Here is a 22905-nt window from a genome sequence, read left to right as displayed (position 1 = left end):
AGAGTCCTTTTTTAGGATATATTTGAATGTTACAAAAATACCCCTCGTGAAGGCACACAAATGAATGAAAATAAATAAGAATTGTATATTTATGCATTGGCAACCTCAAATCGAATCTAGGACGCCCCATCGGATTGTCTGGGCTAGGAAGGAACAATTTTAGACCTTAGCATATGATCCCAATGGATGGATTCGGATCCAGCTATTGTGCCCAAATCATCTCAATTAGCGTTCGGATCCTTTGGATCCATTGATGCTCCTATTGGCCCCACATGATTGGGCACTTCAATTGAGTAGTATCGGGGAGGCTCAAGCATAAGGTTACTGACTCTACTCCTCCGCACTGTGCGTATTTTAGACACATCCATAAGATATAGAGGCCGTTGAATGATCGACCCCAAATATACGGTGGTACAAAAGGTTACTCCTCGTAGTTTCCTACAAATCTAGGGTTACTATAGGACCCTAAAATACCATGCGCGGGTTCTCTTCTTCGATTCAAGTATTCAACTATAAAACCGAAATGTCTGCATCAGAAATCTTCTCCTTCCCCCTCCCTCCCTCAAAAGCAGAGGCGGAAATTAAAAAAAAAAAGAAGCAAAAAAGCAAAAAAAGTGCCTCAAATACTGCTCAGATCTCAATCTCTGCAAAACTCAGAAATTCCATTCAAAAGGTATATTCAAGGATCTGCATTTGATACCAATTCTCTTTCTTTTTTTCCCCCTACATTCGGTTCCTTCTCTGCTTCGAATTTCAGCTTCGATTTCTGGATTCATTGATCCTTTATAAAAGCTTGTCTGAAAATTTTCTTTTTAGAGATATTGACAATGTCTGTGTGGATTTCTTTCAGAAATGTTTCTCTAGGTTTCTGCTCTCTATTAGATCGATGTATTGCGTTTGGCTGGTTTTGATTCAGTTCTTTATTGGATTAGATCGGTACTTTATATATAAAATATATACACAAGCACGCAAGCACAAACATACCTACACACATGAATGCGTACATAATACACACAGATACTCATCTATGTTAAAGATTCATATCATAGGTTTGATCAAATTGTAATGGCATTGGTGTTCAGAGTAGAACATACTTTGCAATTCGATTCACAATTGATATGTTCTTTTGCTTCATTGTTGATTTTGAATTTTGCATGTGATTTATGCTGTTTTGGATTGAATGTCTGTAATTTGGTGGTATTGATGATTGTTGAGTATACATCAAATTGATCTTTCACTTATACAAGCATTGATACATACATAACACATGCTTTACGCACATGTCATTCCGAATTGTTGTTGCCGTTCAAGATCATGGAATTCATAGGATTGTAAGGCATTGCTGTTTGTAAGTTTGAAGACTTTGTCAGTTGATTTGCGTTTGACTTTGACAATTTTTTTGTTGCTTAGTGGATTTTGAATCGTGTTGGATTGACTGTTGTGTAAACATGACGGCATAGATTCATTAGGATAGATGATTGCAGAGTTGTTCATCATATTAATATCTTGTTGATATTCCTTTCTCTAGCATCCAATGATATCTTTGCTCTGTAAATGTTTTTTCTAGGTTACGTCCCTGCTATGGGTTCTACATCAGCAGAAGATTTGCTCAAGGCTTCTGCAGGAGTTCATTTTTCAGGACTTCGATTGGATGACTTGGATCATAGAAATTCAGTGGTGGAGCAACCAACAAACACAGCAGCTAAGAGTGTGCCTAAGCAACCTTTTGTAATTGGTTAGTATTAGAGTATGATTCCTCTAGAAAAATCTTTTTTTGGGATGAATTTAAACTCAACTGAACAGAGAATGTCTTGTTGAACACTAAACAAACCGGTTGGTGTTTCACCTTTAAATATGAAGTCTAAATATGATAAGGGCATAAGGCCAATATCAAGATTTGTATATATCCATTTATGTTTTTGGTGATCAAAATATTGTCCTTTTTATTTTCTTTATTTCATTTCCTAGTAATTTATGCTTAAGAATCTCACTGAGTCACCTCTTTTTTTTATGCTTAAATTAAATGAAATAGATACCCGCATCATGCCCTTCATGAGATGGAACTGATCACTTTAAATTTCAAAACACCTGATAGATCAAAATCTAGGGTAATGGATGGCTATATATTGCTCTTACTCTTTTGTTGATGCACTCTCCAATTTGCTGAAATTTTGGCTTTCTCTATTATCTCTATATTACAATAAACACTTAGTTCCTTGCCTAGATGGGGCTAGTGTTTTGCAAAGTATTCTTTGCTATTTGATAATCATCCTTACTGGCCACCAGTGGGCACTTTCTTTGATAATAAACTAAAAATTCTGCCATAGAAGGGGAGGTATCCTGTCTTATATTTTTATTCTATCTCAGATTTTTTGTTTTAGGCTAGAATTTTCATCAGGACATTGATTGGGCTTATGTTTTGGGACTAAGATAACTGCTATATCAAATGTCAACACCATCGAGAAAAAAACTCAAGAGTATCTGAGTTTTGTCCAAGCTTTTATTTTACTCTAGCATTCTGTTTAGGTAAATTGCAACCACAGGTGTCATATCTTAGTCAAACTGATTTGTTGTTCCCTGTTATTGTTACTTGCTCAGGTTGAAGCCCCTAAGCATGGGCTTACATATCAAATCGTGGATAATCAAATAGTGTTTTAACTCAATATATTTTATGGTAGCTAGTCTTCCAAATTAGTATGGTCCATATGTCTGCCTGTTAAGCTGGTCCCTGTTGTTGATTTGGATTGGCTGATCATTATTTTATGTGATATGGTAGATTTAGTAGAATCTAGCAATTCAGGTTATATTTTCCTAAATATTTTTTTTATAGTTGATTTGTTTTTGAAGGTTGAACACCCAATCATTGTTGATTTGGGCTGACTACTTTAGTTAGTATATAACATAATTTAGCAAATTCGGTAATGCTTTATTTATCCAGTCCACATTTACCTGCATATGGTTATGTTGATTATTTTGACTGAAAATCATTGATATATGCCTTATTTTTATTAATACTTTATGAAATTTCTTCAGCCTAGATGATGAATAATGTGGTTGAGAATGTTAGAAAACCAAAAATATCTGAAGGTTGTTTAGATTTTGAGTGAAATAATATATAGAGATCAGCCAAGTATACTTCAGGAAATCATATCCAGTATACAATGGAACTCATATCAAGTATGTTTCAATCAAGTATTTACATGACTGAAAGAGAAATTCATATCCAGGAAATGATAAAACCTGTTATTAGTAAACTGGTAGTCAATAGCCAGTATAGAATGGAACTCTAAATGGCTTGCTCTAAAAGTTTGGTTTGTTTCTTACAGATTCATATAGATCCCTAGCTGCATCAAATTTTGGAGTTGTTAATTTGGTGATCCTTAATGTGACATTGCCTCCCATTATTTTCAGTCTTTGGTCTATCAATGTTGCTTGGGAGTTTATGTTCTTTGAAAATAGTGCCACATTACTTGAATTTGAATAAGTTATAGCTTGATTTTATTTGCCTTTTGGGTTAGTTTCATACCTTGATGCTTTTAATGAATGGTGCGCAGGAGTTGCTGGTGGTGCAGCATCAGGAAAGACCACTGTCTGTGATATGATCATTGAGCAGCTTCATGATCAACGTGTTGTCCTTGTTAATCAAGTGATCTCTTCTTCCGAAAAGCAATTTTCTTTAATATTTTGATTAGTAATAGTTGATCTATTGTGAAGAAATAGCAAAGTAAAGATAAGTATTTCTTCATTAATCTTCTGTATTGACATTGAGGTTGCCGACCATTAGCCATTGGGTTCAACTCTCCATGCAACTATGAAATCATGGAAGCTTTGAAGCCCCGAAAAAGGTTGAGCCACTTTATTAGTTGTCACATCCATAGTTGCTAGATTGGGAAGTTAGTGCGAGAAGCGGAAGCGGGAAGTGAGGGGTTTAGAAACTAGAAAATGTGGGAAGCGAAAAGCTCTAAAAAAGTAAAGAGGAAACCTATGATTTGTGGACACATACACGAGTGTCGCGTGTCGACACGGACATAGAGTGTCTGACACGGCAAACTCCTAAAATTTAGAAACGGGGACATAGCTAAAATAGAAGTACATATAATCATGATTTGTGGACACAGATTTGTTGCTGAGTTTTGACATGGATACGGGTTGTATGACACGTCAACCCCTAAAAATATAGGAATAGTAGCACACTCATACACGTACATGCATGTAAATTTATTGACACTTCTAGCAGTACATTTAAAAGTGTCTAGAGGAGTGTCGACATGTGTGGACACGGGTGTCATGTCGGGCATATAATCATGATTTGTGGACACAGATTTGTTGCTGAGTTTTGACACAGATACGTGCTGTATGACACGTCAACCCCTAAAAATATAAGAATAGTAGCACAATCATACAGGTACATGCATGTAAAGTTATTGACACTTCTAGCAGTACATTTAAAAGTGTCTAAAGGAGTGTCGACATGTGTGGACATGGGTGTCGTGTCGGCAATAAATTCAAAGTGTCGGCCAAATCATAGGAGGAAATGTGTGGGGAGCATCATTGAAAGTTAACACGAAGCATGTAATAAGCCTCGTTGGAATCGAAAAGTGTATCGAAATAGTAGGGCTATAGTAGGTTAGGGAGGAAATGTTAATGTAGGTAAGGATTACAAGTAATAAAGAAGACTTCATGACTGATTAGAATTACAAGTTTTAGTCACATGTTTTATTTCTAGATTTAATATCATTTTTTAGGGAAAAATCTACATAAGTTTAATTTGAAACTTAAGATGAGTTTTTAAGTTTTAAATGCACAATTTTATTTTTATTTTTAAAATCTGGTCATTCGACATTATCAAAAGAAGAAAACACTCTTTTAGGAAACGATAATCACTTGAATAGGAAGTATACTCTTAATCAAGAGGAACTGCTGTGAAGCGTGTGGAAGCGTACTCCCCTAATTTTGGGAAGCGAGAAGCCCTAACCTTCCGAAGAGAGCTTCCTATCAAACTATGAAGTTTCCGGCAACAATAGTCATGTCTATTCGGGGAAATTATCTCCAGCATTATGATCCATCATTTTATTTGCTCCCATATTAGTTAACATTTTTTATTCAAACGAGGGAGCCTGATAAATGATTATTCAGGGCTGTGATTAACTTTTCCAAAAGGCAATATGAGTTAATGTCCAATTTCTTTTCAGATATTGGCCCTTTTTCTTTATAGATGGCATACAAGCCACCTCTGAATATTTCTCTATTTCAATCTGTTTACAAGATGAGATAACAACATCGCGGCCCCCATGTCATTGGTGAATAATGACAAGTTTTCTTGGATTTCTTGAGCCAAGATCTAGGAGCCTGTTTGAGGCTATCCATGGAATAAATGTTTAGGTTTCTATAATTTAATAAGTGACTGAAACATAATGCACGGTTTTGTTTCATCCGTGTTTATAAATCTCTTTTGTTTATCAAAAATGAGCTTTCCATAACCCAAATGAAATCAGTTCCACAACTGTGAATGAGATCAGTTTATGTGAATATTATTGCAGGAATCCTTTTATCACAATTTGACTGAAGAGGAACTAATGCGAGCTCATGAATATAACTTTGATCATCCTGGTAATGTCTTATCCTCTAATATAATAATAGAAACAACTATTCATGAAGACTTTCCTCCCTTGGGGCCCATTTTTACGTAATTATCAATTTCTGAATATTCCTTAAATTGTACTGTTTTCTATAGAAATTCTACTATCTGTGCATTATTTGAAAGAGGTTCAGCTCTTCCATTAACACTTGATCTTCAGTCAAACCTCTTGTTGATTATGAGGTATGACTGTTTATTTATGAGCGATTTCTACAATCCATTCAGTTATTTTGGCAATTTCTTTGGATTGATCTCCTTCACATATTTTTCAATTTTTCTTCAAGGAAGTGAAACTATCTCAACAAAACATATTGTGCACATAGATTTATTTTCCCTTTGCAGTTAACATGGCAGCTTTTTGTGGTCGTAATTAAGCAATTTGCAAGATTTCATCAATTGATTCACTACATACTGGAGTAGTGGTTCTGAGTTGTGCTAGTAATTCGTAGTCTGGTGCAAATAAGTTGTCAATAGCATACATATATAGTTCATAAACCATAAGTTAGAAATGCAACATCAATATCTGATTTATTTAACTTATAAATTTGTGTGGCATTTTTTCTGCTATCACCTGCCTTCACGCTGTTTGACTACTTTTTCATACAATATCTCTTTTTTATGTTTTCAGATTCCTTTGACACTGAACAACTACTGGCTTGTATGGAGAAGTTGAAGAATGGACAGGCAGTTGATATTCCACACTATGACTTTAGGAGTTATAAGAACTATGTAATGCCATCAAGAAAGGTACTGCATACTACTTTCTTATGGAATGTTAATGATATGTACTCCTACTAATGAGCTAGTTTCTATTGAAAGATGTTGCTGTATCTTGGAACTAGGGATTAGAACCAGTCTCTATATTCAGATCCAAATGTTCTACCTATTTCTCTTCATGAAAGGCTTTTTGGACAAATTTATCTATGCATCTCAAATGAATCTGTATGACCTGCTTTATAATTTCTTAAATTAGTTATATTGAATATTCAACTTTCTTATATACTAGTCTTACGCTTTTTAACTCTTGATATTGATATCTTCTTGCTTCTTTGATGTTTAAAAAACTCTGATGATTATATAATGGATTTTAAAGAATCTGTTTTTTTCTTCTGTTGTTGGAAGATGCCCAGGAAGTTTTATGGGTTCACTTGCTACACTGCTTGCCAGACAATTTTTTTTTACGCATTCATCATTTTGTTGTGAAAATCCTGATAAGATAATGATGTTACTTGTTACCTATTTGTTAGCTTTCTTTGTCATGCATCAACGATTATGGTGATTATGAATCTTATATATTCTTTGGCAGGTCAATCCTTCAGATGTGATAATTTTGGAAGGGATACTTGTTTTTCATGATTGTCGGGTCCGAGAATTGATGAACATGAAGATCTTTGTGGACACAGGTTCTTTCTTCTTGCTTCCCATTTGTTTGGATCTTAACAAGCATTCTATATTTATTAGATTCACCTTGTTGTTGAGCAGGTCATATGCCATAAACATGAAATGAGGTTCACATCGGTTCATGGATTCATATTTAGTTGCAAATGCATTTACTTGCATAGAGTTACTTTATGGTTTTGTCATCTTTTATTTAATATGGCTTGTTAGAACGACATTTTTGAAACATCTACACATATGAGATATAATAGGTTATTGCTTACATTTCTATGTTGTTTTCTGGTTGTTAAATGTGCATGAAGATCATAATTCAACGCATCTCATCCACTGCCTATGGGTTGTCAATTGTTTTGCACTGGTTTCTAGATCACTCCACTGGTTTCTTTGTTATGCTGTTACTGTTATTGTCTTCATGATGAAAAAATTTCAGTGCAGATGCTGATGTACGCTTGGCAAGGAGGATAAGGTGTGACACTGTTGAGAAGGGTAGAGACATTAGAACAGTGCTAGACCAGGTTAGTAACTTGTCATTTTGTTTATGACATGTACATTTCCAGATGAGTTATGTTGCACCTTATTTCTTAATGTAAAGAGACATGATTCCATGTTGGGTAAAGGGAATGTCAACTTACATGATAGCTCTGGAACATTTGATGGATTAGACACACACACACACATCAGAAGTATTTATGCAGACAATGCCAATCTTGAGTATAAGATTGGAAATTGACATCCTCTTTGAAAATTAACCTCTAAACATCTGGCTCATGCAAGCTGGATCAGCTATATGGCTGGATCAGCTATGGCTGAAATCTATTTCCCATAATGAAGTTCTTGGAGTTATCTTGGAAGCTACATATACTCCAGTCCAACTAATGAAAATGAAGTTTATCTTCCTTAATTAGATCAGGAACAGCATTTACGAAGTTCTGGGTACTTGGGGTACCTTATATTACATTTCGAGTCCTGGGAAGGACAACAAGCTGCAACAGAGGAAAACTAGCAAAATTATTTCCAAAGCATCAGTTGCGTGAACATGGACTTTTAGTAAATGTTATGGCTTTGATTCAAGAAGAAAATCTAGGAATTCTACTTTCAATGAATTTGAAATTTCCTCAAAGAGGGACAGGCATCAGAACTATAAGTTTCTGTGGCCCTGTTGCATCACCCATGAATTTTTGCATGTCACTCAATATGGATTTTTTCTTTGTCTCGATAAAGAGGAAAATAATCATATTGACTACACTCCTAACCAGTGTTTTAAAACGCGGATGTGATGCGGAAAGCGGCCAAGAAAAATCCTTGTCGACTCAGCTTGGAGGCGCCCAAGAACGCGGTCATAACTCGGGAGATTCAAAGGAGTTTTTATTGGCTCTGTAGGGTAAAATGCGGATGCGGTGCAACGTGGAACACGGCCAAGGTAAAAGGGAGTTGACTCGGGCGAGTTCTGAGTCGAGTCAACGAATTTTTAGACACTGCTTCTAACCATGCAGGCGAACTTATGATGTTTTTTTTTTTCCTTGGAGAGGGGTGGGGGTGGGTGCGAGGGGGATACATAAAGTGTTGCAGCCCTGTTTGAAGTGGCTTATATACTGAACTTCTCAAAAATAATACCCAGAGTGCAGTTTCAAACTTTCAATTATCCAAGATTCAGAAGTGAAATTTTACCGTACCGATCAATAGGTAAAGCTGATGCATTTATAACATTACCAAAGTAAGCCTTGCTCATTGGTATATGAGAGGGACGGCATAAGCGAAAGAATTTGTGTAGGCCCAGTCAAACATGACTGTTCTAGGTGGGGCGGGCTGCCCACCTTCAAATGCTTTTGGTCCTATGCACATAAACAATTGATCTGCCTGACTGGATGAGCAACTTTCTCTGGAAAAGAACAATGAAAAGCCATGCAACTTGGAACCGAACTAGTTGCTTACTTTTAGAAAGGTTACTTTTGTAAGCATAATTTGATTATATTAAAAAATTTCGCCCCTGTTTTCTTTCCTAGGAATTGAGCCCCATTATCAAGCCAGCCTCCTTCAAGGTCCTCCAGTTTTAAAAACTTGATCTGAAAGATTGTTCCGATTATTTGAGATGTTTTCTGTTGTGAAAATGTGATATATGCTTTGCTTTGAGGAAATTCCAATGTGCTATATCTATATATGTAAATTTTGAGGGAAAAGGTTTTATAAGGTGGCTTGGAAAGACCATCGTTTCAACCCCCCCACCCTCTCCCCAACCCTGTTTCATCTTGGACTTCCCCGAATCCACTCCCTTTTACCGCGGCCAGTTCCGCGTTTTGCCCTGGCCGCATTCCGCATTTTGCTATACAAACTCAATAAAAACTCATTTGAATTTTCCAAGTTATGGCCATGTCAACTGAGTTCTCAACTGCGTCAACCGAGTACTTGAGCTCTTCGTGCCGAGTCAATTAGGATTTCCTTCCATCGTGTTTTGACCCGCATCCGTGTTTTTAAACACTGGTGAAGACAACTTAGTGAACTCCCTCACATGCTAACCACTTCCTTGCTTTGAGAGGTTGGGATTCAGCCTTTATCTTTTACGTTAAAGGTTTCAACTTTCAAGTCATCTGATATCATGAAATCCCGTCATGAACTTCCTTGTCAATGTCAAAACAACAGTGTGTGGGTATCAGCGACTTGTTTAATAACATATAAATGTTACCGCCCCATTTGAGCTGGCTTATATACTAAACATCTCAAAATAATACCGAGAGTGGCAGGTTCATTTAACCAAGATTCAGAAGCGAAATTTAACAGTACCAATCAATAGTTATAGCCAAAGCATTAGTAATTTGACCAAAATTAGGCTCACTCATTGGTATGTGAGAGGGATGGCATAAGCGAGAGAATTTGTCTAGGCCCAGTCAAGCATGACTTTTCTAGGTGGGGCGGGCCGCCCATCTTCAAATGCTTTTGGTCCTATGGGCATAAACAATTGATCCGCCTGACCGGATGAGCAACCTTCTCTGGAAAAGAACAATGAAAAGCCATGAGACTTGGAACCGAACTAGCTGCTTACTTTTAGAAAGACCACTTTGGTAAGCATAATTTGATTATATTAAAAAATTCCGCCCCAATTTTCTTTCCTAGGAGTTGAGCCCCATTATCAAGACAGCCTCTTCAAGGTCCTCCAGTTTCAAAAAGTTGATCTGATTCTTTCTGATCGTTTGAGCTGTTTTCTGTTGTGAAGATGTGACATGTTTTGCTTTGAGGAAATTCCAATGTGCTTTTGTTTTTTTGTAAATTTTCAGGAAAAAGGTTTTATAAGGTGACTGCAAAGACCATAGTTTCAAAACTCCCTCGTGTCATCGTGGTCTTCCTCTACAAACTCAATAAAAACTCATTTATCTTTCCTAAGTTATGACCGCGTAAACCGAGTACTCTGCCGCGTCAACCGAGTACTCTTCCGCGTCAACCAAGTACTCGACCGCATCGTGTCGAGTTGACTGGGATTTTCTTCCACCGCGTTTTGACCCACATTTGCGTGTTTAAACACTGGTGAAGACAACTTAGTGAACTCCCTCACATGCTAACCATTTCCTTGCTTCGAGAGGTTGGGATTCAGTCTTTATCTTTCATGTTAAAGGTTTCAGCTTTCAAGTCATCCGATGTCATGAAATCCCGTCATGAACTTCCTTGTAAATGTCAAAACAACAAAATGTAGGGATCAACCACTTGTTTTATAACATATATTGTGGAGCTTCACGTGGTAGAAAATATTATAATTTGAGATGAATTTTTTATAATTACCAGCAGTAGCATACTAGATCCCAACAGAAATCCATAGTTAAGCATGCATGATAGACAATAACATAGGATAGGCAACTTTCTCATCACGCTGCACGTCTGCTCCCTTTCAATGCACGTTTTCTCCTTTTCAATCCAAGCCAAAAATATTCATACTGTTCTTAAATTTATTTAACAATTTCATTGCATTATTATTAATGGGAAGCTCCCCATCTTTGCAATGTGTCATTTAACCTGTTCACATTGGACATGTTGACATACGATCTGTATGGTTCTGTTTGTGTTTCTGGACCATAGTTTAGCAAGAATAATAAGTAATGCTGTTCTGTCTGTGGTTAGTGAATGCCTATTCTGTAGGAAAGTTTGCTTTATGTATTATGTATAATATCCTCTTATAGATCATTTAATTTAAGTAATGATCATTCCTCATGGATCATGCTTACATTTTTCTGTGTGCGATTAGTCATGTCTTAAGTTTGTTATTTTCATGCCATGAAATGTGTACTCACTGAGTCTGTAATTTACAAGTGCAGTACTCAAAATTTGTGAAGCCTGCTTTTGATGACTTCATACTTCCAACAAAAAAGTATGCAGATATTATCATCCCGCGTGGAGGAGATAATCATGTAGCAGTTGATTTGATTGTGCAACATATACGTACTAAGCTTGGTCAGCATGATCTCTGCAAAATATACTCAAATCTTTATGTCATCCAGTCAACTTTTCAGGTACAACCACTTGTTTTATGATTAATTCACTCATCCATCTTTGTTTCAGTTGGGAGTCTGCTTCGAGTTCTAAGTTTTTATGTGATTGTTGTGCCAATTCTTGATCCCTTGAGTTATCGATTTTAATATTCATTTTGTGTGCTTGCTGAACTTTAACTAATTGCTGCGAGCTTTGTTCAGATACGAGGTATGCATACGCTAATACGTGATGCTAAAACAACAAACCACGATTTTGTATTTTATTCTGATCGATTGATTCGCTTGGTAAGGTCCTTCTTTAATGTAGTAATGAAATGTTTTGATCACTTTAAAAAATGATTCTTATGTTTCTTTCTTGGGGTATTTAACAGGTTGTTGAACATGGTCTGGGCCATCTTCCATTCACAGAAAAGCAGGTGACAACTCCAACCGGTAAGCTTCTGTTACTCTGTGTTTGTAGTGTTTATTTAGTGTTCTTTATGTTTGTGGTTGTGATTGTAGGGTTTATTTAGTGTTCTTTATTTTTGTGGTGAGTCATCATAATGTACGTTTATAGGCAATTCACATCTAGTGCTGATAGAAATTGTCACTATCAGTGATCTACTTTCCGCATATGAAACCTATATTTTTTCTTCTTCCAATGAGTGTACAAGGTAATTCCAGCATTTAAATGTGTTTTCTACGTTTTTTCGAATTAGTTGACTGGCTGCTTTTCTGTCGATGCTTGGCACATGCGTAAACATGCATTTCATTCATCCTCGAATTAGTTGACTGTCTACTTTTCTGTCGATGCTTGGCACATGCGTAAACATGCATTTCATTCATCCTCCTGCTTTGCTACTATATGGAGTTGTTAGCCTTCAGTTTGTGTAAATCACAAGGTGGTCTAATTATTAATTCTATGAATCTTATATACATGACATGAGCAGTGCCTCAGAAACACAGATATGCAAGGCATGCAATGACAATTGAGTTCGTTTGCTCGTTTGCACTCTGGTTCATTTGCCGTTTTATAGGTTGGTTCGTCCTTCATGGTTCACAACTAGGGACATGGCTACCAAGGCCCTTTTTTTTAACGACGGAGAATATAGATATTAAAAGAAAAGGAGCAAACAAGATGGTCGATACAAGATAAAAAATCGTGGGAGGACAATACAATACAAAAAAGCTGAAGTCCCTCAAGGGGCAGAAAATAAAAAATCTCTAATAATGTCTTATTGACTCCGGACCATGCGAGTCCATCCACTTCACTATTTGCGATCTCCTAGAGTCCTGATAGGCTATGAGTCTATCCGCTTCACTATTGCCTGATCTCAACAATTACTCTATCCATGTCAGTTACCTGTAGCATCCTGATGCCATGTATAACACCAAGGCCTTAATTTGCAAGACTTCCTTTATCAGCTAGCGCTAGCCGGTCTGTCCTTTGTAGGTTCTTTAGGCATTGTCTACTTCAAACTGATCTCATTGCATCAATTATTATTGATGATTGATGACCCACGCGTGTACACTTTGGTACACATAAGTTAGTATTATTTGCTAAGGATATCTACTTTATGCACTAATATTGTAGCATGCATGAGAGTTAGGCACAGAATACAAAATTATACACGTAATCATGCATACCTATATCCTTTTAGACTACGCCTGAAGATAGTGTGATCAGTTCAAGAAGAGGCAATATCCACACGATGGATTGTTAAGAATCCCTAGTTGTGATTCTATTTGAATGGTCAACAATTTGAGTCGCCTCTCACATGCCAGAAATCTAGGTGCCTCTGATACTTTGATCCTTATAAATTAAAATGCCTGACATTTTGATTCGACTGTTGTTGGAAAGCGAATTCAATCTCTTGAATACTTTGGGGGAACTCCCAATCGAGTCTCACTTAAGGCGCAAGGTCCAATGATCACTTACAAGTGATTTGTATTTCTCTCATGTTTCTCGGTAATGTGGGGTACGTGCTTCTTCAATACTCACTTGAGTTTGTGTGTATGAATTGAAACTCTTACTCACTCTTACTCCCTGCTATTTACATGAGTTTTAAGTCCACTTTTAGGAGTTATTTTTTGATGTTTGAGATTTATTGAATTGGAAGAGTGGATTCTCCTTTGTTTTGGAGTATATTCTCCATGCTTTGGGGTGGACTCCTCATGTATCTACGGTGATTTCTCCTCTCTCTCTCTCTCTCTCTCTCTCTCTCTCTCTCTCTCTCTCTCTCTCTCTCTCGCTTGCTTGTTTTTTTTATGCAATGGTTGCAAGTTGGAGTATTCATCGAGACCGATTTGCATCAATGTTTACACCATCCAATGAGTGTTAAAGAAACATTGTTTCATTTTTATCATGCTAGTAGAAATTCTATTGTTAACCAAGTGGCTCTTAGTTTAATGGTTTATTTCTCTGCGTATTTTTCTGTATAATCAATAATTCAAATTATTAGTTAATTTAAAGTGACTATACGGAATTCCATAATGATCTCCAAGATACATAATAGAATTCTTTGGAAAGACATATTCAATGTCTAATTGTTCAGGCAGTAAAGATAGAATCTCTATAAATTTAGGAAACCACATGAACAAATATCGAATCATCAATATCTCATGCAAATAATATTTCTGATGTGTGTGTGTGGAGCAAGCAGTTGCTGCGCTCGAGCACAGAACCAGGGTGGGGCCACATTTTGGGTGGGATCCAAAGCATTAATTTGATGGGCCCTTTCATGGGTAGGGTGTCCACCAAAAATCAGCTCCATTGGATCACCTTAGGGTGTCCATTTGTGGGGCCAAAAATGGACACCCTAAGGTGATCCAATGGAGCTGATTTTTGGTAGGCCTCCCATCCTTGATGGGGCCTTCCAAATGAATGGTTAGGATCACCCCCCCAATGGCCCCACCCCCTGTTTTTGTGCTCGAGCGCAGCAACCCTTTTCTCATATATATATATATATATATATATATATATATATATATATATATATATATATATGAGAAAAGGGTTACCTGCAAACGTGTGCAGGTAAGTTACCTGCAAACGTGTGCAGGTAAGTTACCTGCAAACGTGTGCAGGTAAGTTACCTGCACACGAGTACAGAAACCGGGTGGGGGCTACATTTTTGTGGGGATCAAAACCATTCATTTGGAGGCCCTTTCATGGATAAGGTGTGGCCCAAAAAATGTGGGCCCCCACCCTATCCATGGAAGGACCTTCCAAGGAATGCTTTGGACCCCCAAAAAATGTGGGCCCCCACCCTGTTTCTGCACTCGTGTGCAGGAACCCTTTCCTCTCTCTCTCTCTCTCTATATATATATATATATATATGAGAAAAGTGTTGGGGCACCATTTTTTTGGTGCGCTTAAGTGGTTATAACGCCTCCCATTGGTTCGCTTAAGTGGGACCCAAGCATTTAAACAAATGGGAGGCGTTATAACCACTTAAGCGCACCAACATATTCCTCTCTCTCTCTCTCTCTATATATATATATATATATATATATATATATATATATATATATATATATATATATATATAGAGGAAACTGTTGGTGAGCTTAAGCTCACCAAACTTATGGTGAGCTAGCTTGCCCAATCACATGGGGGCCCACTTTGTTAGGATGATCCAAACCATTCATTTGAAAGTCCCTTACATAGATGGGGGGTGTACCAAAAATCAGCTCCATAGGATCATCCTAACCCCTCCATTTGTGGAGGACAAAAATGGACAGACACAAATCTGCCCCATTTTTGTCCTCCACAAATGGAGGGGTTAGGATGATCCTATGGAGCTGATTTTTGGTACACCCCCTATCTATGATAAGGCCTTGCAAATGAATGGTTTGGATCACTCCCCAAAATGTGGGACCCATGTGATTTGAGAGGAAACTGTTGGTGAGCTTAAGCTCACCAAACTTATGGTGAGCTAGCTTGCCCAATCACATGGGGGCCCACTTTGTTAGGATGATCCAAACCATTCATTTGAAAGTCCCTTACATAGATGGGGGGTGTACCAAAAATCAGCTCCATAGGATCATCCTAACCCCTCCATTTGTGGAGGACAAAAATGGACAGACACAAATCTGCCCCATTTTTGTCCTCCACAAATGGAGGGGTTAGGATGATCCTATGGAGCTGATTTTTGGTACACCCCCTATCTATGATAAGGCCTTGCAAATGAATGGTTTGGATCACTCCCCAAAATGTGGGACCCATGTGATTGGGCAAGCTAGCTCACCATAAGTTTGGTGAGCTTAAGCTCACCAACAGTTTCCTCTCTATATATATATATATATATATATATATATATATATATTTCTGTTTATATTATAGGAAGATGATTAACCCTAAGATTATTTTTCTGATGTAAAACCATTAGTTGAATACCTAGCGCCTCTTTCAAAATCAGCTTAGATAACTCTATATTAAAAATTACACTGAAGACGTAGGGATATGGTTGCTTTATTTATTAAAAATTGATAGTTGATTGTGTGGTGTTTGTGAAGTTGCAGTTTTTCTGGGAGACTGGTTTCATAATGTTTTTCATTTTTATCAATGCAGGATCGGTATATACTGGGGTGGATTTCTGCAAAAGGCTATGCGGTGTCTCAATAATTAGAAGGTATATCCATTGCCAGTTTTAATCTCACTTTTATTCTCATCTGAACTAACCACATGAAGAATGTCTAATATAACTACGGCATAACTTCTCTTTATTCTTATTTGAACCAACTACATGAAGAATGTCTAATATAACTACAGCATCACATCCCTTTGTTTCTGAATCTCTTCCAACTCTGAATAAGTGCGTTGCGACTCTATAAAAGGACGAGTGATGTAGGTCCTCTGAGGTGCTGGCTAGTTGTATTGTATGCCGGGCTCTTCAGTCTATGTGATATATGCGCTGTTTAGCAGGACAATCAAATGACTAAAGGCATTTGCTGCTAGATTTTATGTGATTATGAATAGTTTCTTGATCACCAGACCGATACTTGGAAAAGTTTTGCTTTGAGGCAGGCAATTGACTAAACAGTGGAACTCCCTGGAGTCATTGTAGCACTATCAGGTGATTAGAACTGTCATAGCGTAATGGCTGTCTATTATCTGTTAGTAATTCAATAAATGCAAATCAGAACCATGAGAATCTCAAAGAAGGCTACAGGGATAAAAAAGTTCTAGAATAAATATTTTTGTCTCACTTAATAAATCGGACGCTCGTAAAGCCTAAGGGTGTCAATGGGCTGGCCCGACGTGGTAATTGGACATAAACTACTTCATAATCAGGCCAGTCCAGACCACGCCTATCCATTTCCTTTCATAAGGTGACCCCAAGCCTGCCCATTAATATCACTATCAAGCACTTCTTTTTTGAATACTGCATAAAATATGCTTCTGCATATCTACCCTCCTCGTACAAGTTAGTAGATTTACTTGTTTTTTCCCATTTTCATATATTATGCTTTCAATCTACTCGAATGTCAATGCTATCTTTGCTTAAATCCTTTTGAATAACCAATTATACCTCTCTATCAAATGTCAGTGGTGAAAGTATGGAGAACGCACTGAGAGCATGTTGCAAAGGAATCAAGATTGGGAAGATTCTTATTCATAGAGAAGGAGATAATGGTCAACAGGTTGGGTGAAGCTTTTGATGTTTCTTTCCTCTTATTTTATATCACTGCCTTTTTGACATTTTGACTCTCGTGCAGCTAATTTATGAGAAACTGCCAAATGACATATCAGATAGGCATGTGCTACTTTTGGATCCTATTCTAGGCACAGGTTGGGATGTTATTAAAGTGGAAATTTTCTTTTCATGCTTCTTTTTCTCATTATATTGGAAATGTTGCCGAGGCATCACATGTTCTATCCTAAGCTTTTGACTTTACTCTTTACAAAACCCTTTTATAATAGTCAATCACGGGTCTGTTGCATGTAATGAAAAGACACACGAATGCAATAAAGAGAAAAATAAAGACCTTGAATCTGGCTATCAAGAGGGGTATCTTTCGCTATCTTGGTTCAATTTTTTTTTTTTTTTGAAAGATAACAGAACTATTATTAAAAAGAAGAGAGGGGACAAGATGTCCCAGTACAAAAGTGTTTTAAGCTATACAGCAGATCAACGCAGGGTCATAGCCTCTGAAAATATTACAATGACAGACATTAAGATAACACCCTCTTTTGCCAGCGTGTTTGCCGAGGAGTTGGCAGTTCTCCTACGATGTGTGAGAGTGGGGCGAATGGCCCTTACAAGGTCCCGGATTTCATCAAGGATATTATGTAATCTCCATGGCCCTCCACCGTTATTGGTCGCCCATGCTAAAACATTAGAGGAATCCCCTTCCACCATTAAAGGCCCAAAATTATGAGAGAAGTACCATCTGAGTCCGAAAAGCAGACCCCTAGCCTCAGCTTCGTTCGAGTCGCAAATCCCTGCGGGTCCGGAATATGACATTATAGTTCTCCCAGATGAATCGCGAATCAAACCCCCAAAACCAGCAGGTCCAGGGTTGCCTTGGGAACTGCCGTCAAAATTAAGTTTTAGCCATCCCTCCCCCGGTGCAACCCATATCGGTTTTATCTCCCTCCGAGGTAGCCTTTCGTGCGCCATCACATGCCAATTTTGCAATGCCAGACCAGTAGAGTATGGAATGCTTCCGTTCGCCTTTGCCCAGGAGATAAGGGCTAACCTGATTTCTAGAGTAATGTGCCTCCAATGCCTCGCCTTGTCCTTGAAGATGCGGTTGTTCCGTTCCTTCCAAATGTACCAAGTAATGGCCATCGGAAGAGGTTTCCATAATGCTTCACCTATGCAATGATGGAAGGCCCCTCCCCAATTAAGCAATACATCGGATATTCGCGCCTGCAAAACCCATTGAACTCCAAAAGCCCGGAAAATAGCATTCCATAATCTGGTTGAGAAAGAGCAGTGAATGAAGATATGATCGAGAGACTCCTCCTCCATACCGCATAAGACACATCTACTAGCAAGATGAAAGGAACGTCTTTTCAACCGGTCACATGTATTGAGACACCTATGGGTGACCGACCAGGCGAAAGCCAATATCCTAGGCGCTATCTTGGTTCAATTCTACATAAGGAAGGAGAGATTGAAGAGGATGTTAACCATAGAATAAGAGCAGGTTGGTTGAAGTGGAAGCTTGCCTCAGGAATTCTGTGCGACCGTAAAATCCCTACCAAGTTGAAGGGAAAGTTTTATAAAACAGCTGTGAGGCCAGCCATGCTGTACGGCTCAGAATGTTGGGCCACCAAGAAGCAGCATGTGCATAAGATGAGTGTAGCGGAGATGCGACTGCTTAGATGGATGTGCGGCGACACAATGTTAGATAAAATTAAAAATGAAGACATTTGTAAAAAGGTGGGAGTGACTCCAACTGAGGAGAATATGAGAGAGCACTGCTTAAGATGATTTGGACATATCCAACGTAGGCCTTTGGATGCTCCGGTGAGAAGAGGCGACTCGTGCCAAATTGATGGAGTAAAAAGAGGTAGGGGCAAACCGAAAACAACTTGGGTAGAAACAGTGAGGAAAGACTTGATAGCTAGGAACATAACAGAGAACATGACCCTGGATAGGATAGAATGGAAGAAAATAATCCACGTAGAAGAACTTGAACCAGGATTAGAGCCGGGTAGATTCCTTTTACCTTCTTCATGAATTTTTTTTCTAAAGGATTCATTTAGCCGACCCCAACTAGTTTGGGACAAAGGCTTTGTTGAGTTGAGTTGAGAATTTGGCTATCAAGCTAGACAAGTATTCCAGGGCCAATTGGATGGGGGAACATAAAATGAAATGCACTTTGATGAATTGAGCTGGAAATTAACTATTTATTATGATGGTTAATTGTTTGATCTTGTGAATGATTTTAATATTTTGATCCTGTTTTGGCTGTAATCTCGTTTGACTAAAAGTTTCAACTATGAAAGGTTGTAACCTAATTTGATCCTGTTCTGGTCGACACAGGACAGAAAGATGACTGCAGTTAAAGTTTCTGTAAACAACAAAAGATGGGTCATCAGTCAAATGATCACACACCAGACTCAGTGTACTATTAAAAACGGTCTGTAGTATATGCCTGAAATGTAGATCTATTAACAAAAAGTCAAGTTCATCATATTCAACTAAGGTCTGTTGTCTGTCAAAGGGGAAGACTAAACTTCATCCTTACCATGGGGTCTATAACAGGAGTGCCTCCATTCATGAGGATAGTGATGCAATCAAAGGTCATGAAGACCACAATAGTTCAGCTGTGATAATTCAAGTAGAAAACAGTCGATCAAGATCCAAAAGTACCCCTGAAGGCGCCTGAAACATCATCCTAACTTTGATTGCTGAGTCATTTGGTCTTATGGAGTTTTTTATTTAATTTTGGGCAAATGTTAAGTTGATTTTGATGGGTCCTGCGTAAAAAAAATGTGAATAGTGTTTTTAGGACAGTAGGATGTCAAACACTTTCTATTTTCATTTTTGGACTACTATAAAACAGAAACTAGGATTTATTAAAGTTGATCTAAGCGCTGAAATTGATCCTATAATAATGGTTAGGATTAAGCTAGGGTTTTAAGGTGTTTTGGCCCATATATGTGAAGTTTTGATGTACTTTCAGGAGGTCAATAAGTTGTTACGAATTTTCCCATCGGGCTTTTGGTTTTTCCCTTCTTTGACCATGTTTTGATAAACTCTATTGTCATTTTATTGTGCTTTGATCAAATCTATTGTCTTTATATCTATCTTTGGCATTGTTTGTTAAGATCTGGTGGGCAATTTTTGTGATTGTTCAATTCTCTGGCAAGTTTTCTACTTTTGGTGGGTTCCTAGTAGTTTACTTGCATCGGCTAATCTTTATATAATGCCTATTATGAGTGTCTAGCCTTTGCTTTCTTTGTATACGTTGCAATTCTCTACAAAGATCTCATGCTAGTAGCAATCATACCTATTCGGATAGAAAGTTGTACCAAATACTCTTTGCCATGTTCAATATTGAAAAAAACCTTATCTTATTTGGATAGAAAGTTGTACCAAATATTCTTCGCCACGTTCAATCCTGTGAAAAATAAAATCTTAGTAAATTTAGTTTTGTAACAAAAATGTGGTTTTGGAATCATGGTTGAGTCATATGGTCATGAAAAGTGAGTCGATGATGCTAAGTGCATGGAATCTATCAAGGAATGTACTTTATATGGGTTCAGATGAGTAATGAATAAGACAAGAAACACGGGGCGAGAATTAATTTCTAATATGGAAAATCATAAAAATATAATACATAACGATCTGCTTATTACCATACAAATTGGAATTTGTTACTTACCATCCAATAGAGAGGAGCAGATCCAAATCTCGTGTTGAATTTTCTTTGCTTATTGCTTGGTGTAGATTCCTGACAGAATTATATGTTGTCATTATTACATTTCTCCAGGTAATTCAGCTGTTCAAGCTATTTCTTTGCTCCTACGCAAGGGTGTACCAGAGTGCAACATCATTTTTCTCAATCTCATTTCTGTGAGTTGAAAATACCTTCTATGGGAGGCGCTTCTCTGCTTGTCTTCTGTCCTGCAAGTATAAGTGCATTTGAACGGTGAAAATAGGATGTTTCCTTTTTTATTTTTTGAAAAACGAAAATAGGATTTTTCTACTGACTATTTTTCAAGTCTAAGTTGGGCATTCCATCTGGATATTCTTCATTATGAGTTGATGCATAACCTTATACAAAATATCTTTATAAAAAATTTGATTTATAGTTGTTATTTTGAAGAGTCCCACGATGTTTTTTTTTTTTTTCTTTTTCATTTTGTAGATTTCAATTTCCAGTTCTCAAGATTTCAGGTTTTTATATCATTATATGTTTATTCGCAACACGGAGTTTTTACTCAAAGAAGCAGTATAACCTTATTCAGTTTTCATGGCCATCTACAATAATCAGTTTTGGACTCACAATCGGTTCTCGAAATCCATAACAAACAGGGCATAAAACTACTTCAAAATTAAATTTTCCGTCTGATTTTCCGCAATGCTTATAATGTTGTTCAGATGCTGAATTTGGTTGTCTTTAATATGATAGGCTCCACAAGGAGTGCATGTTGTTTGCAAAAGCTTCCCAAGAATTAAAATTGTGACTTCTGAGATTGAAACTGGCTTAAATGAAGATTACCGTGTCATCCCTGGCATGGGTGAGTTTGGAGATCGTTATTTTTGCACAGATGACGATGAGCAGAATGTAATTTCCCAGATATAGGTTACTGGACATCAATTCAAGTAAGTTACTTCTACACTCATGTACATACAAACATGCATACATACATTTATACATATACATACACATATATATCTTATTTCTTCTTACATTCAAACACACATGCATACATTCATACATAGATACATGTGTATCTATCTCTACATACATTCATACAGAGATGCATGTATCTACCTTAATGTTCTTATACAATTTCTTTGCTCTTTTATCCGTGCAGATTTTGCATGGCACCATTATTCCAGTTAGATGAGGATTAGGTATACCTCTACAATTTTCGAGTATTGATTTCAGCTGAACCTTTTTCAGTTTTGGAATTAGAGTCTCTTATGTTCTTCTATTCCATTAATGTTGTTTTTATTCCTTTCATTCATTTATTCCAATTCCGCCAAATATCATGTTGTATCTTTGTTGTGCTTTCGTTGTTATTATATAGAAGGGATACTGACTTTTGCTTATGTTCTTCATGGGTACTAAGCATGTATTAGAATCTAGTGCGTGTTCGCTTTTTCTTTTGTATTACTACTCTACGAGAAGCTCGTAATATGAGAGCAAAAAGTATTAAATCTAGTGCGTGTTCTCTTGTTCTTTTGTATTACTAGGGTGAGATGCTGCGAGAAGCTCGTAATATGAGATCTTTTGCTCTCTTCACGGTTATCCCTTTTTACTTTCAATAAGAGTGGGACCCTTGCACCTTTTTATTAGCCTTTTTTACTTTCAATAAGAGTGGGCCCGCAAGATTGTATGTCTCTTCGGGCCCCCCATGGTCAGCATATGGTCCTCACCGTTTGATCACAATCTTGGAGACCCTTTTCGATTTCAGTAATCGGAACAATGATTTCAACGATCAGGATGATCTATTTGTTAGTGGGAGGGCAGACAGTCCATAAACGGATAATATCTACACACATTACTAGGATCCATGACCACATTTCGGATCCCTATGATAGGATCCGAAATTATTTTTGATTGGATCCAGACAACTAACAGTAACCTGTGGGGCAATCATATATAAATCCAATTTTATTATATATTTTTTTATGAAATACCCTCAAATTTTTTGTAACGAACTTTGGTTTACATAAGAATCGATTGGCCTGATGAACACAATCATTAGATCATATGGCCTGACGA

At 37.3% G+C, this 22905-nt stretch overlaps 1 protein-coding gene across 2 annotated transcripts; it reads left to right on the top strand.

Annotated features, from left to right (window-relative positions):
* Nucleotides 1–360: 360 nt before the first annotated feature.
* Nucleotides 361–22290, top strand: LOC143879190 (uridine kinase-like protein 3). Of its 2 annotated transcripts, none has more exons than XM_077381417.1 (16): nt 361–673; nt 1568–1735; nt 3555–3646; nt 5541–5610; nt 6267–6385; nt 6945–7041; nt 7472–7551; nt 11389–11529; nt 11710–11793; nt 11880–11940; nt 16061–16121; nt 17040–17133; nt 17209–17281; nt 20941–21023; nt 21583–21776; nt 21992–22290. In XM_077381417.1, the coding sequence occupies exons 2-15, from the start codon at nt 1582–1584 to the stop codon at nt 21754–21756; spliced, it is 1383 nt and encodes a 460-aa protein (XP_077237532.1). In that variant the 5' UTR covers nt 361–673; nt 1568–1581; the 3' UTR covers nt 21757–21776; nt 21992–22290. The 2 variants fall into 2 exon arrangements, with proteins under 2 accessions (XP_077237532.1, XP_077237531.1); XM_077381416.1 differs by having other exon boundaries at nt 363–673; nt 11335–11529.
* The last annotated feature ends 615 nt before the right edge of the window (nt 22291–22905 follow it).

The sequence above is a fragment of the Tasmannia lanceolata genome, unplaced genomic scaffold (genome assembly GCF_043159265.1).
Source record: "Tasmannia lanceolata isolate RefF3 unplaced genomic scaffold, GAP_Taslan_0.1 ptg000006l, whole genome shotgun sequence".
Taxonomy (NCBI): domain Eukaryota; kingdom Viridiplantae; phylum Streptophyta; class Magnoliopsida; order Canellales; family Winteraceae; genus Tasmannia; species Tasmannia lanceolata.
The sequence above is the reverse complement of the archived record's forward strand: the minus strand, read 5'-3'. Positions and strand labels throughout refer to the sequence as shown.